Source organism: Toxotes jaculatrix, chromosome 22 (genome assembly GCF_017976425.1).
Source record: "Toxotes jaculatrix isolate fToxJac2 chromosome 22, fToxJac2.pri, whole genome shotgun sequence".
Taxonomy (NCBI): Eukaryota; Metazoa; Chordata; class Actinopteri; family Toxotidae; genus Toxotes; species Toxotes jaculatrix.
Genome location: NC_054415.1, coordinates 13,235,356 through 13,249,134, shown reverse-complemented (window position 1 = coordinate 13,249,134; position 13,779 = coordinate 13,235,356). Strand labels below are relative to the sequence as shown.

The 13,779-nt window shown below is 42.8% G+C and overlaps 1 protein-coding gene and 1 long non-coding RNA gene across 5 annotated transcripts; one reads left to right on the top strand and one right to left on the bottom strand.

Moving 5' to 3' along the window:
* Positions 1-1,848: 1,848 nt before the first annotated feature.
* Positions 1,849-10,025, bottom strand: pfkfb3 (6-phosphofructo-2-kinase/fructose-2,6-biphosphatase 3). Of its 4 annotated transcripts, none has more exons than XM_041029811.1 (15): positions 9,769-10,024; positions 7,695-7,823; positions 7,428-7,524; positions 7,264-7,330; positions 7,072-7,146; positions 6,926-6,982; positions 6,681-6,805; positions 6,374-6,581; positions 6,100-6,246; positions 5,906-6,010; positions 5,686-5,815; positions 5,442-5,569; positions 5,041-5,229; positions 4,713-4,735; positions 1,849-3,468 (listed from the first exon to the last, which is right to left on the bottom strand). In XM_041029811.1, the coding sequence occupies exons 1-15, from the start codon at positions 9,845-9,847 to the stop codon at positions 3,462-3,464; spliced, it is 1,566 nt and encodes a 521-aa protein (XP_040885745.1). In that variant the 5' UTR covers positions 9,848-10,024; the 3' UTR covers positions 1,849-3,461. The 4 variants fall into 4 exon arrangements, with proteins under 4 accessions (XP_040885745.1, XP_040885743.1, XP_040885744.1 ...); XM_041029812.1 differs by lacking the exon at positions 1,849-3,468 and adding an exon at positions 3,977-4,256 and having other exon boundaries at positions 9,769-10,025; XM_041029809.1 differs by lacking the exon at positions 4,713-4,735.
* LOC121175939 lies at positions 9,413-13,663 on the top strand. The gene is made up of 4 exons (XR_005892834.1): positions 9,413-9,508; positions 12,335-12,478; positions 13,107-13,184; positions 13,593-13,663. It is a non-coding gene; the product is annotated as an uncharacterized LOC121175939 (long non-coding RNA).
* The last annotated feature ends 116 nt before the right edge of the window (positions 13,664-13,779 follow it).

Here is a 13,779-nt window from a genome sequence, read left to right as displayed (position 1 = left end):
GTAATTCATAAAAAAAGGACATTATATAAGGCAAAAATTCTGCGTGTTCACATTTAAGCACCTGCACAGGTAACGAACCCAATGTGAACAACAACAATATGCAAAGTTAGAATGCAAAGTAGGTTTCTGAGTTTCAGTGACATGGTGAGTACTGGGAAAGGGTAAACCTGTCAGGAGTCACATATGCAAGTGTGTATTTCTGTGTGTGTGTGTGTGTGTGTGTGTGTGTGTGTGTGTGTGTGTGTGTGTGTGTGTGTGTGTGTGTGTGTGTGTGTGTGTGTGTGTGTGTGGGTATGTGTGTGGGTATGTGTGAGTGAGTGACTGGATGAGTATCAGTGAGGCGGAGCAGTAAGTGGTGAACCTGACAGCAGTCACATAGTCAAACTGGCCACAGGATGGGCAGACTGAGCCAAGACACTCAGTCTACCCATGATTCAGACAGGAGGAAAATACCACAGTCAGCTGGCAAATACAGACTGTATGGTTGTTAGTGTGTGTTAATGACTGAGTGAGCTGAGTGAGAGGGGGAAAAAAATGACATGCCACTGCGTGCACTATCCACAGCCGCAAATGTGTCTTATCTGAGGGCCAATTTATGTTAATTATTATTAAGGATTAATATTAAAGCATCAAAAAACTACTACAACTCTTTTCTTCTTTTAACCTGATGATGAAGCTAAAGGAAAGTAAAGACAGTCATTAGTAATCATCTTTAGAGGACTGGTGTCAATGAATATTCATTATTCAAATCAGCTGCGTGGCAGCAGGTCAGCACCAGTTCTAACCATGGCAGCACTGACGCAGTGTTGGTTAGCAGTCATGTGAAACCTGGTGCAGATGGGTACTGAAATGTTGTCAAAGTTTCCCCTCTCTGACCTGTAATGCCTCTCTGGATTTTCTTTAAAACTTTAAAATAAGGCAACAGCAAGGCTAATTTTAACTGTCTGCTGTGACTTGGTTTGTAAAATGCAGCCAACAGCTTGTACTTCACTTCTGAACAAAAAGCTTAACATGCTGATGTTATACTTTATACCATGTTTACCATCTTAGGTTTTCCCAGGTCATGCTAACATTGGCTGACTAGCACTTGACAGCCGAGGCCGATGGGAATGTCTGTAATGGACAAATTTAGTCTTATTTGCTGGATGAGAAATTAGGGAATCGCCAAAGTTGTTTCATCCTGAGGATATGAAAGTACCAAACATCATGACAATCCCCAGGACCACAAGTCAACTCGATAGCAGCACTTTAGGAAGAGTCAGGGGATTTTCAAAGTCATTAGGATACTTGAAATTTTACAGGTCAGTCACACACCTCAGTAAACTGAACTGCCAAAACGTGGCTTCTTTAAGATGTGAACTTTGTGATGTGTTAACAGTATCTGCTTTTGTAACATGTTGGCATCTTAACTTTCTTGCACTTGATGTTTCGAAATTCTTTTTAAAATAACCGTGAAGTAATCATCAGTCAATATTTTTCAACACTCTCTACCTAGGAAAGATTTTTTATCTACCCTGGAACTTGAATTTATCGCTGCTACACTTCAGAGCACAAAAGCCTCATTTTGTGCTCAGTCTTGTTGGGGAGAGAGAGAGCTGTTTTATTATCCACACTGATGTAATTTCACAGCAACATCCTGAATGCACTCAGTCACGATTATCCTGATAAGCAACACGCAGCTCACAGTGTGTGACTAATGGATCTTGTGAATGGGTGAGATAGTGAAAGCAGGAGTGCCCAGAACATGCTGTGCGCTCAGATTACATCCATAAATGGAAACACAAACAGGGAGATGGAATAGTAATGTTGGACTTGGGCCAATGGCAATAAGCAAACAACAAACACTGCTTATTTTCCTGGAGTGAATTTATTGGTCCAGCAGTTGCAAAAATCAACTGTACAACATACTGTTCTCCCATGCGTAATCCTCAGATTAAAATAACATGCCTCTCGCTCCAAGCAGTCATTTAAAACTACATAAAAATAAATAAAGAATATAATAAAAGTTTTTACAAAAAACAAATTTCAAGTATCTCAAGCAAACATGTTTACAGTTTTACCAAGAGAGGTTAAGCAGCAGCTTCTTTCTCCGCAGATATCCTGCTTTCCATTCAATCCCAACACATTAGTACAAAAACAGTTATGCACACACACGTTTGTCTTGAAAAGAGTACCAAGTTCCCACACATCTCCAGTTACACTGTATGTACACTAACTTTTACAAGGATATTATTAACAGCACGCATTGTTATAACAAAAAGGTGCTTACGTTTGTGCGTAGCAGACAATAACAGCAAAACGAAATTAAGGAAAATAAAGTTTCCCACCGGTGGAGACAACTTTGTTGAATGATTGACATGTACTGTAGCATTTAAACTACACACGATGAAAAATAAATATGCAAACTGTGAAAAATAAAACATTGAAACGATATGAGAAGTTATTAGGTGAAATGTGGCGCTTCTCCTCAAGAAATCCAGTCCAGAGAAATAGCAAGAGAAGCAGCGTCAGGCTTGCAAAACAAGCACTACAGGCACTCTACGGCGAAAATGCCCTCCATTACCGTGAAATACACACCGTGACACGTGAACCAAACAAGAGTAAAAATTCATCCCCACTGTGCAAAATGACGACTTATTTTGTAGCGTGACAGCATACAAAGGAGTCAATAAAATCGTGGCGCTGTGCCACGTGTACATGGAAAATGCCAGTGCTTTCAAAGAAGTGCCAAAGAGTTTGCAGTGTAAACTAAATACTATATCCTTCTTAATTAAATACAACCACGAGAACCTGGTTGGAAAAAAAAACAAAAGTATGAGCTGAGAGTTTTATCTGGGTGTGAGGGTTAGATCTTTGGTCTCTCCACGTGATAAACCAAAAGAAACTGGTTTCCCGGAGAGCCATCGGAGCTGTGAGATGTAACAGGAATGACGGTCGGTTAAAACGAGTCACAGTTCGTCTCCTTCAGTCTGAGTAAAGTACACACACGACTTTCTAAAAGTTTGCCAGACAACACAGAGTCATCCGTCTCCGAGAGAAAGAACATGTCTGACAATGACAAGAAATGGAGAACTTAAGAGTTTTGCTTTGAACTAACATCTCTGTGAACATAAACAACTGACAGGACAGAAATTGAATAACCATGGTCCATGCAGGGAGGACTGTAGCCTCAGCCCATGGGGTGCCTGCTCTACCAAGTGAGCTATAGGACGCCCCGACCGTGGTCCTTTTTGAACAATAAAAGGTTCACTAACTTACGTCCCTGACTGACAAAATGATGCGTTTTACAAACTGAGACACGTTGCTTTTTGAAAAATAATTTCAATTTGACTTTTTCTCATTGTTTTCTGTTATTGTCTTTTTTCAGAGATCCGCTTTCCGGGCTCTTGAGCCTCGTGACACATCGGTGCAGTTTCATTGGCAGGGCTGCAGGACATCATGGCGGCCAGACGAGCTCCTCCTCAGGTTCTGCAAACACACACAAAAAAACATGCCCAAACAGTGTTAAGACTTGAGATGTATTCTGCACTGAGACTAACACAAAGCAATACAACACATGTGGCTACCAGGAGTTCAGCAGCAACACAAAAGGCAGTGCTCTTGCACATATATCCTCTGTCCAAATGATGCTCTCTCATGTAGCGTAATCCCTAAACCACAAGTTACATCACCTGTGCTTTCTCAGGCCCTGATTTCCTCTATGATATTTTTAGAGGGCATGAAAACTAGCACTGAGTTCATGAGTGTGTGTGAACAGGCTGGAGTCGCTGACTTTGTGTGTGTGTGTGTGTGTGTGTGCCTCCACTGAGTTAATCCTGAAGTGATGAATAAAGCTGACAAGATCCTCACATGCCAAGGAGGGCTATCCTCACTTTTCCACTGTGACAGCAGAACTAGTGCAGACATGCTACTTCCCCTCATGCAGTCAATGAAGTTTAGTGACTGTGGGTGTTCATCTAACCGCCTACCTGAGCACTATCTGGTTGGCTACGGCTGTGAGCGTTGGTTGAAGCTGTGGCCATTTTGGAGGAAATTTGTGAAAGCAGTGAACTGCTGCTCTTCCAGAACTTCTCCAAAATGATCATTAAACTGATCCTTTCAGTTTAGTTTCTGTTAACACGCTTCAATAGCGGAAAACAAGAGCATCTAGTCAGCAGATATAAGTGATCTGAAGCAACTGCAAAGCCACTACGGTGCATTTTTACCTTTGGAAGACTAAGAGTGAAACCACTTTCAGATACTGGAGGACAGTTGGTCTTTAAGCAGCACAAGACAGGCCAAAAATACACCGAACACGGGGACAAGAACAGGACAGTCAGCATGAATCAGCGTAGTACAGTAACAAGCAGAGTGTGGTGACGACAGCAGACAGGAATCACAGGAATGTAAACTTGGAAGTGAGTTCTGTGAACAAATTTAGTAAAAAAAAATTTTCCCTTTTCCCTCACTACCAGGAAATAGAGCCGTTAACTCCTCAGCATAGTGCATCATTTCCCATGAGTCAAGTCTGGAAAAGTTCAGACTCACTGTAAGAACATATTTTATCTTGGCACAAATAGACCACGGCTGAATATTATGGGAGTGGAGGAAAAGAAATGTCAACTGTCAACACTGAACACAATGTTAACAAAGGTACAGGAACAGGAAGAGAGTGGACGGATGTGACAGACAGAGCGTGACAGCCAGAGATACTGAACTGAGCGAGTACTTACAGGCAAACTTTGCCCAGCCAGTGCTGTAAGGTGCAGAGGAGGAGGAGGAGAAGGCAGCAGAGGAAAAGAGGACGGGACACAAGTGAATGAACATACATGCAGAGACTGTCAGAGAGGAAACAGATAGAGGAAATTTTTCATTCTGTTTGTGTCATGGTGTCCTAAATGCTGTTCATAAGGGTTTTCCATCCTTTATTAGGCACGAAACATCAGCTTCTTGCGACCTGAGACTGAATAACTTGGCCTCAAGAAACTCATTTTGCATAAATGCTTGTAACTCTAAACCTATAGAGCTTGAAGATGTCAAGTGTGTTTTGGATAAACCCACCTGTCCTGCCAGTGTGAGAGGGAGGTGTGAGGGGCTGCAGAGCGCCAGCGAGGCAACAGATGGAGGCAGCTCCTGGATGGGAGCCTCGTCCAGGTCATCGATGCGAGGTTTCTTGATGTTTGACTCGGGGCTGGTCAGGGGAGTCACACTGTTCCTCCTGATCAAGGTGCCAGGACCCCGCTTCACCTCCTGCAAGGACAACAAATGTTACACATTTGAGACTTAAGAGTCAGGAAAAAAAATCTGCGTACGGACATATTGCTATCCAAGAACATAATAGTGGCCCGAGATATATTCAGATCCCTGTTGTAATAAACTGGAGTATTCTGCCAACCATTAGAGTTATACAGGATGTGAGTGACGAGAAGAAGTTTCCCATGGATCACTTCATCGGTCATTACCTCCGGTCTGTCTCTGTGGGTGTTCACTGCCTCCACATTCAGATAGATAGACTCCACTTTGCACCCATAGGCGACCGGTGTGAGCTTCAGTACCGTGTGGAGGGGACACTTCAGGTAGGACATCTCATCTGGGAACAATGAATCACAGGAAGATTTGGATCAAGATGCGGCGGATTGAAAGCATTGTAACTCATCATTTTAGATGAGTTTAAACCAGCGGGCTTCTGGGAGTTGTAGTCCCTACCTGCGCTCTTATCCAGGAAGTAGGCCAGAAGGCAGCGCATGACGGCCTGGTGGCAAATAACCAGGACGTTCTCTTGCCTCTCCAGCTCCATGATGACTGGCTCCACCCGCTGGACCAGGTCCTGGTAGGACTGCAGTCAGGAAGGTGAAGTTGTTTATTATTCTTTGTAAATTTGATTGGAAATTTATGAAACAGAAATGAAGTGGGGTTAAATGTGTACCTCTCCAGCAGGATAGCGGTAGTAGAATTTATCCTCATCTCTCAAAGCAAACTCCTCTGGGAATTTCTCCTTCACCTCATCGTATGTCATCTCCTCACATATTCCCTGTAAAGAACACATATATTTTAGTTTGTGAACGACAAACAGAGTTGTGTGGTGTGCTTTCATAGTGTGTGTGTTAGAGTGACACTCACAGCATCGATCTCATTAAGAGCCTTCCACTGTTCGTACGGGACTCCCAGGTGCTCAGCGGTCTGGATGCTGCGACACAGCTGGCTGGTCCAAACCTTCAGATCCTTCAGCTTCTGCTCCTCCACAAACCGAGCCAGGGCAGCTGAAAACTACAGCAGGGAGGGAACCAGTGTTTAACCCCTGAAGATTATCTTTGATGATGTCTAAAATCTTTTCATCTTGTAAACCATGGGCTTTCATCATCTATCCCACGCTCCTGTCTGTGGTTGTTCGTACCTGTCTGCCCCGTGGCGAGAGGCCGGAGTCTCCGCCGAGCCGCCCCTCCAGGTTGTCAGTGCTCTCTCCGTGCCGACACAAGTAGATGGTTCGGGGCTGGACGTGGATGTTCATCAGGTAGTAGACGATCTTACTCTGGATGTGATCCTGGATCCGGTTGACGAGGAACCGGCGACCTACATCAATCACCTTGATGAAGGAGAGATCCCTGAAGGAAAGCAGCAAACGGGACAGGATGAGTGGTTAATATAACAGTTTGAATGTAACGTTGCAGATGTCCTGATAAAAATCAATGCTGGTGATTTACCTGTCGTGCTCATCAGGGTCCAGAGGTTGGTAGCTGGTTTTGTAGCATTCAATTCTCCTCTGAAAGTCCAGCATGGCGTCTGTCTTGTTGCAGTCCCGGTAGTCAGGACATGACACTTTCACTTCCTGCACAGGGAGGAAGACTGTCAGACGGCAAATAACACGCCTGATGCCAGAGAGTTATGAACATTTTACGTCGTTCAACACAGCAAAAGGTGGTGCTGTTATGTCATTTTTGTGACTCACCATGATGTTTGACGCAATGACGCTGGGATCATCGCACACGGACTCAATGAAAAAGATCTGGGCAGAAAAAGAGAAAGCTGTTAAAAGTCGCTGTATCGGCAGTAATGTTATACCTTGACTCCTCAAGTCGCCCTAGCAACACTTACCTTGAAACCATTCTCACTGCCGAATTTGAGGATCATGTCTCGCCTTTCTCTTGTTGTGTTTGTGGCATCGAAGACCTAAAAGAGACAGGACAGGACTTGTAAGACGATGGGAGTACTGGTTCGGTTTTGTTTCATCAAGTTCCAACATGAGGACAGAGCTTTAGAAAACATAATGCATGATGGGAAACTCACCGCTACTTGACCTCCCTCATCCTTCAGATAGGACTTGACATCCCTCAAGGCTGCTAAGGCACACTGCCTGAAGAGCAAAGTTGGGGGAAAATTAAATTTTTTTCTCATTGTGAAAAAAATATTGATACACTAACTGTGTGTGTGTGTATGTATGTCGAACTTACTGCCTGATTTTCACGGCACACTCATTATCGGGCTTGAAGAAGTCATAGGAGCTGTAGTTCTTGACTGCCTCCCTGCGATACTCTCCCACGTTGAAGACTACAACACACACACACACAGGAAGAGGGAGAAACAGGTGTGAACATGATGTCCTGGTGACAGAAACATGAGCTGATGCTTCCAGGAAAAGCACTCTGCAAGTGTGATTGTGTAAACAATGAGCTACTGAGCAAACTGTGCTAGAATTTAAATGTGTGTGTGTTCTGTACCTTTGGTGGGCATGCCGATCCAGTTGAGGTAGCGGGTGAGTTTCCTGGACATGTACGTCTTGCCTCGAGCCGGCAGACCCACCATCACAATGACAGTGGGGGGGTTGGCGAAGTGGGGTGCGCCAGCTGCTGTAGAGAGGGATGGGTGGGGGAAATATATCATGACAACTGTGCCTGTTTACAAAACTACAAAAACAAAAGAGCATCTTAATTAATAAGGCATTTAATTCTGAACACAGTGAAGAAGCAAGGGCAGAATTAACATCTTGTGCACTGCAACCTGAAACGACTCCACCAGCAGCTGGAGATCCTGCACCATAACAACTGCCTAAATTTATTTATTAAAACCGCTAACCTATAATCTCTGTTTCCCTCTGCGCTGACACACTCCCAGCGAGCACATGTCTGTCTGCATCGGCCAGACTCGCCTTTTATTTCCACTTCACTGCGCGTCTGACCCACTTCTGCATACTATGAACCCGCTTACATGAGCCAGGATGAGTTGTTTTCCCTTGATCAAATATACTGTAACCCCACCCTGGAGCCCCATGGGAGGCGTTCATATCATACGATGTGTCACTGCATGCTGCTGTTACAGTGGGTGAGAAGTCGGAGGAATGCAGGGCGTTGATTCTACATGAAAAATATGTTCTGTTGGGCACTGAAGCTGTGAAATATATTGTTTGACTGTAGGAGTACACCATTCTAACTGCTGTAAAAAAAAACAAACAAAAAAAAAAAAACTGGAGGCACAGAATAATTAAAAGCAAAGGATCTCTTATGGAGATCTGCTTTGAGTTTTCTTTGCCTCTGTTTTTGACCTCTCATGTCAAATTTCTACAGCTTCAAAAGTTCCTGTTTTGGGCCTGATGTACAGGTTATTTTTCCCTCTCCACCACTGCAGTTGTAAGCGGTGATCGCTCATCGCCTGATAACTAAAGAGCTCTAATTTACACTTCCTCCCTGCACAGCTAATCTTGTTTCCATAACACAAGAGCCATGTTGCTTCAGTGGAAAAACGGATCAAACTCTTAAGGCGATGCTCGGACATGTGGTTCGTCATTCCCCAATCTCTTTGTTCTCTTCTCATCCATCTCCATTTCACTTTGTATGGATGTATAAATGTCACCACACCCTACCTCTGTACTTTTAACAGCCATAGCTCATGTGCTTTTTTTAAACTCTTTTCTCATTATGGAAAAGGGACAAAGGACAATTTGCTAAAAGCTTGTTTCCTCCATCAGAGGATGAAGTGAGTTAAAATCTTTTCAGTCATAAAAAAGAAATCCTTTCGTCCTTTCTTCATCTTACATATTTCTCAGATGGTTGCTCTTATATTTCTCATTAAAATGTAGCCCAATTAAACACATTCACCCAAATTTGAGACGAAATCTGAGGCAACAAGCTGAAGAGGGATGGAGCTAAGAAAAAAACGCCGCAAGTGCGTCATTTGTGTTTTCTTGGTTAAAATTTGCAGATATGTAACGAAACCTGCACAGTGACATTAAAGTCATTATAAGCTGCTAACTCCTAAAATTCTTTTTTTCCCCTAGCTCACATCCTTCCTTAAACGCTCTCCTCCCTGGTACAAAGCCAGGAACGAGACAACGGCACCAGGGTCGTACCATGCACACGCGCTGCCGACTGACCAATTAGAAAGCGGTGCAGCTTCAAGAGCATCTCTGTCTCTCTCTCTCACACACAGGTTGGGGGGGGGGACTTTGGTAACCATGGTGACCAGAGCTTCCTCCTGCTACAGTTGGAGGACGGTGACGTGCCTAGCTTGCTGATTAAATCCACTACCCAGTGAATTGGTAAGTTAAAATGCCGGTGTAGGACAGATACACTGAAGACTCAGATACACCAGGGCAAAACAACCATGGAGAATGAATAACAATGTCCATTTATGATCGCTGTTTAGTTCCATAGAAATACTCATTGGTTCCTCTGTAGGTGTATAACGGGAGTAGGAGTGACCTCGTGATGCTAGCTGAGAATTGTGACTGAACATATAAAAACTAATATTTATTCATACTAAAAACACACATAGAACTTATTAGAATATAGCGGGTACCTCTCCGGGGCGCCGTCTTGTCATCTTTGGTGGGAACCCAGATCTTTTGGATCCTGTTCTGGGTCAGCTCTCTGGGCATTCCTTAGGTACTGAAGAGCCGCACAGTACACGAGAAGCGAGCCGCTTATATCCCGGGTTGAAAAGACGAAAAAGAGACCGGTGGCTGTTTGAGCAGGAGCCTCTTCCCTTCAGGTACAACTAACCGGTTTGTTCACAGCGTCTACAGAGCGCGTCGAGCCGGATAATCTGCCGGTCTGCGGCGTACATCCCCTATTTAACTCCGCCCGGCCGGGAAGCAACGTGACAGCGATGACGAAATTTACATGCGCTGAGTAGGGCGCACACACAAATCCACACGTACCTCACTCAGTGAACACACACACACACACACACACAGAGGCAGCAACAGCGCCCCCGTGTGGCAACCTCTTTATGTCAAATTAGGATGATAATTTTACATGTAGTTTATTATTATTAGTGCAGTAGTTCTTAAACAGAGGCCATGGTCCTTGTTTACATCCGTCGCTTCGTTGTGTTTAATACATTTATATGTTTGAGATGATTATACCTGATATAATCTATTGTTTTTATCGTTTTATATGTTGTTTGTTATGCAGTTGGCCCTGCAGTCATTTGATGGCCTCTGTATTGTGTAAGTATTGTACATAATTTATACAGCTTTTCCATAACTAAGTGTGTTGTATTTATTTATTTTTTTAACAGTTCTTCTTGTGTTGTTTCTTGCCACTTTATTTCTGATTTTCTGTGATTTTCTCCTCTGCAGGTCAGTAAAGTCTTTCTCCATGTCCACCTGCTGCTGCAACATAAGCTCTGCAGCGGTTTCTTAAGTCAGAGTCTGACATGAAGCCTCACCCTGCTTCCTCATACTGGGCTGCCCCATTGAGTCACAATGTTTTATATATATATCTTGATTTGTTCTTTAGAAAAAGCCCAAATTGGCCAGAAAATGTTCTAATTTAAGTGTACTGAGGGAGAACCAAACTCCCATAATGAATTCAATTAAAATAAGTTCAGCATTCGATACTAAAGATAATCCGGTGTTTGACTGACAGCTGAGGGACCTGGAGAGGCTTGATGACCTCCTGTAAAATCACAGAGATAATCCACTTTTCCCAAAAAGGATTTAAAAGGTGTGAATCATAAAGATCCTGACATCCAAGCTGGTTAATTTATACTATTTATGTTATTTTTGATCATTTATTTAAACCAACTTCATTCTGTGAGCTTTTTATAGCACCTGTGCAGAGACTAAATATAACTGCTAACTGTGTTTCCTCTGGTTTACAGTTTCAGTCTGAACCTTATGGTACCGCACTGCAAAAGGAGGGCAAACGGAGGGCTCAGATGAGGAGACACTATTACTTTGCACTAGTTTTCAGAAACAATATATCAAACCTTAAAAGCTTTCTGACAGTCAAAGAATTCTCATATAACCTTTTCTTATTTTCTAAAGTGACTTAAAATGCATCTGTGGTCCTTATTACTGACTTTACTGACCCCCCCCCCCCCCCCCCCCTTTGTACTTCTTTGCTTTGAGTTGAATGTTCAGTTTGTTCCTTTCAAACAGAACTACATATGTAAGACAGTGTCAGGACATGTGGTGAATCATGGCTGCAGTGTAAGCAACCATAGTCGTTCTTTTACAGTGGGCTGAAATTCCTTCCTTGCCTTCAGTCTGGATGTGCTTTGAAAACACTGTGAACTCTATCCAACCCTTTCCCAAAAATATAATTCTTGTTTACTTAAAGGAGTTTATTAATCAGAATGACACACTCGTTCCTGTCAACCATCTGAACAAAGGGCAGTTGTGAAACAAAAGACAACAGCAGTATAATTGTGATGTGTATGTGTCAAACTTCCTTGTGTACCATGGCTTCTCTATGAAATATAGTTGAAGTAAGAAGAAATTTAATCTTGGACGTTATGACCTTTCCATCTGAAGGATTCAGACGTGTCACAGTCGGAAAGTGCTCAGGTGGAGAAACCGTGGTTGTGAAACTAAACTGGGTTTGTGTCTTTTGTTTGTTCTGATAGTGAAACACTGGGAAGATAAAGTTTAGGAACACAGATGCAGTTTCTGGGTTTTATAGAGGATAAGATTATCACCTTCTGTCAACTCACAGTAACGGTATTATTTTTAAAGAAGCTGATGATGTGTCAACTCAAGCTTTTACAATTTTAATATAACGTCTTACTGATCTTTTTTTTTAGTGCATGCAAATGAAAACTGTCTTCTCTTAAGGTCCCAGTACTCACTTACATTGGACAACACAATGCAGCAATACAGTGTGTAACTTTTACTTTACAAAGTCCGTGTTGCACATTGTATTGTATTATCCAGATCAGCTTCTCACCTCAGTCTGTCAGTGCACATTTTCTCCATTTAGGAAGATGATTCAGACACTTCTTGCTTATTTGTTCCACTTTTTTCAGAGGAACGTGGGTTTGTTTTGTACTGAACCTGTAAATGACCTGAATCTAACTTTCTAAGAAGTCTTTGGTTGCATTGTTGATCTGTTGTTTTCTATATTTTCTCTATGCACAGAAGCACACCCTCTTTACATGGATCACCGCATGTCCCTGTGATGCCCCTGTTGTGCCAGCAGTGAGTTCTCTTCTTCGTCAGAACAGGAACGAGGGAAGGACTGTGAAGATTCGCTCAAGTACTACACTTAAACACAAATTTGAGGTACTTTTCCATTTTATTCTAATATATACCTCTACTCCTCCACGTTACAGAGGGGAATACTTTTTTCATTGCTACATTGTTTGCCATTTGTCAGGTTAAGACATTACATTAAAAAAAATAAAATGCAGTGGCAAACAGAAATATCTTAAGCTCTGATTGAAACAGACTGAGAGTTGAAGCTGACCTCAAGTTTTCTGAGAGCCTGTCCCAGATATGTGGTGCATAAAAAGTGGAAGCTGCTTCTCCATGTTTAGTTTTGACTTATATGGTCTCATTTAAATAAGTGTTTTAGATTCAAACTGGTAAAGACTGATACTTCCCCCCCAAAAAACAATAAGCAATAAGAGAAAAGTCCCAAAAATGAAGTACTTTGCAGAACAGCACAACAGAAAAATGTTGCCTACACACTGATGAATCAGTATCCTAATATATAGTATTTAATAATGCCATAAATATGACTTTAAGTACATTTTGCTGCTGCTTGTTAGAAGGACTGTAATGGAATAGAGTCCCATTATATTGTACTAAAATGCACTGAATGGGTTTAAAAGTGTTATGATCAGTCACCAGAGAGATATCAGTACTGTACGTCCACTCAAACCTAATAATTTTGTTCATTCATTTTAAGCCGCACTGAAGTCTTTCATGATGTCTTTGGCACGGTCATGGCATGGTCTTCAGAAGAAACCGCACACAGCATATGCAGGTCAACATACAATACTTGCTCTTACCAACCCACATGGTGAACCATAGCCACTTTAAGCCACAGGCATCATGACCCCTCGACCTCGTCTCATGTCACACCCACTGGTATTTAGGTCAGGGTTTTATAGGCCATTGACAGCCAATCACATCGCTCTGCTCTGCTGTGCACGTTCACAGCACGCTCTCACCATTAACCTCACACCAGGTTCCTACATTTATACACACACACACACACACCACTGCTATTGGCTTGAAGGTAGCCAAAACAAACCTGATGCTGAAACCCAGCACGGACACTTGTTTTTCCCTCAACCTTTGACCCCTGCGGCCCTGCAATATAACTTTAGGTATGAAACCTTTCAAATGGCTCTCATCTCATCTCTCTTTTTCTGTCCAACCTGTTTCCCAGATCTGAATTAAACCTTCTCCACTGGGATGCCTCCTGACATTCTTCACTGGAACCTCCAGGGTCCTTTAACCGCACTTACGTAAGTTCTGAATGAGGCTGGGGCTGCGCTCGCCGTCCCAGTCCCCTTCCCATAATCCATCAGGGCTAAGTTAAGACTATCGGGCCCTGGGGATGTGTTAACGTTACT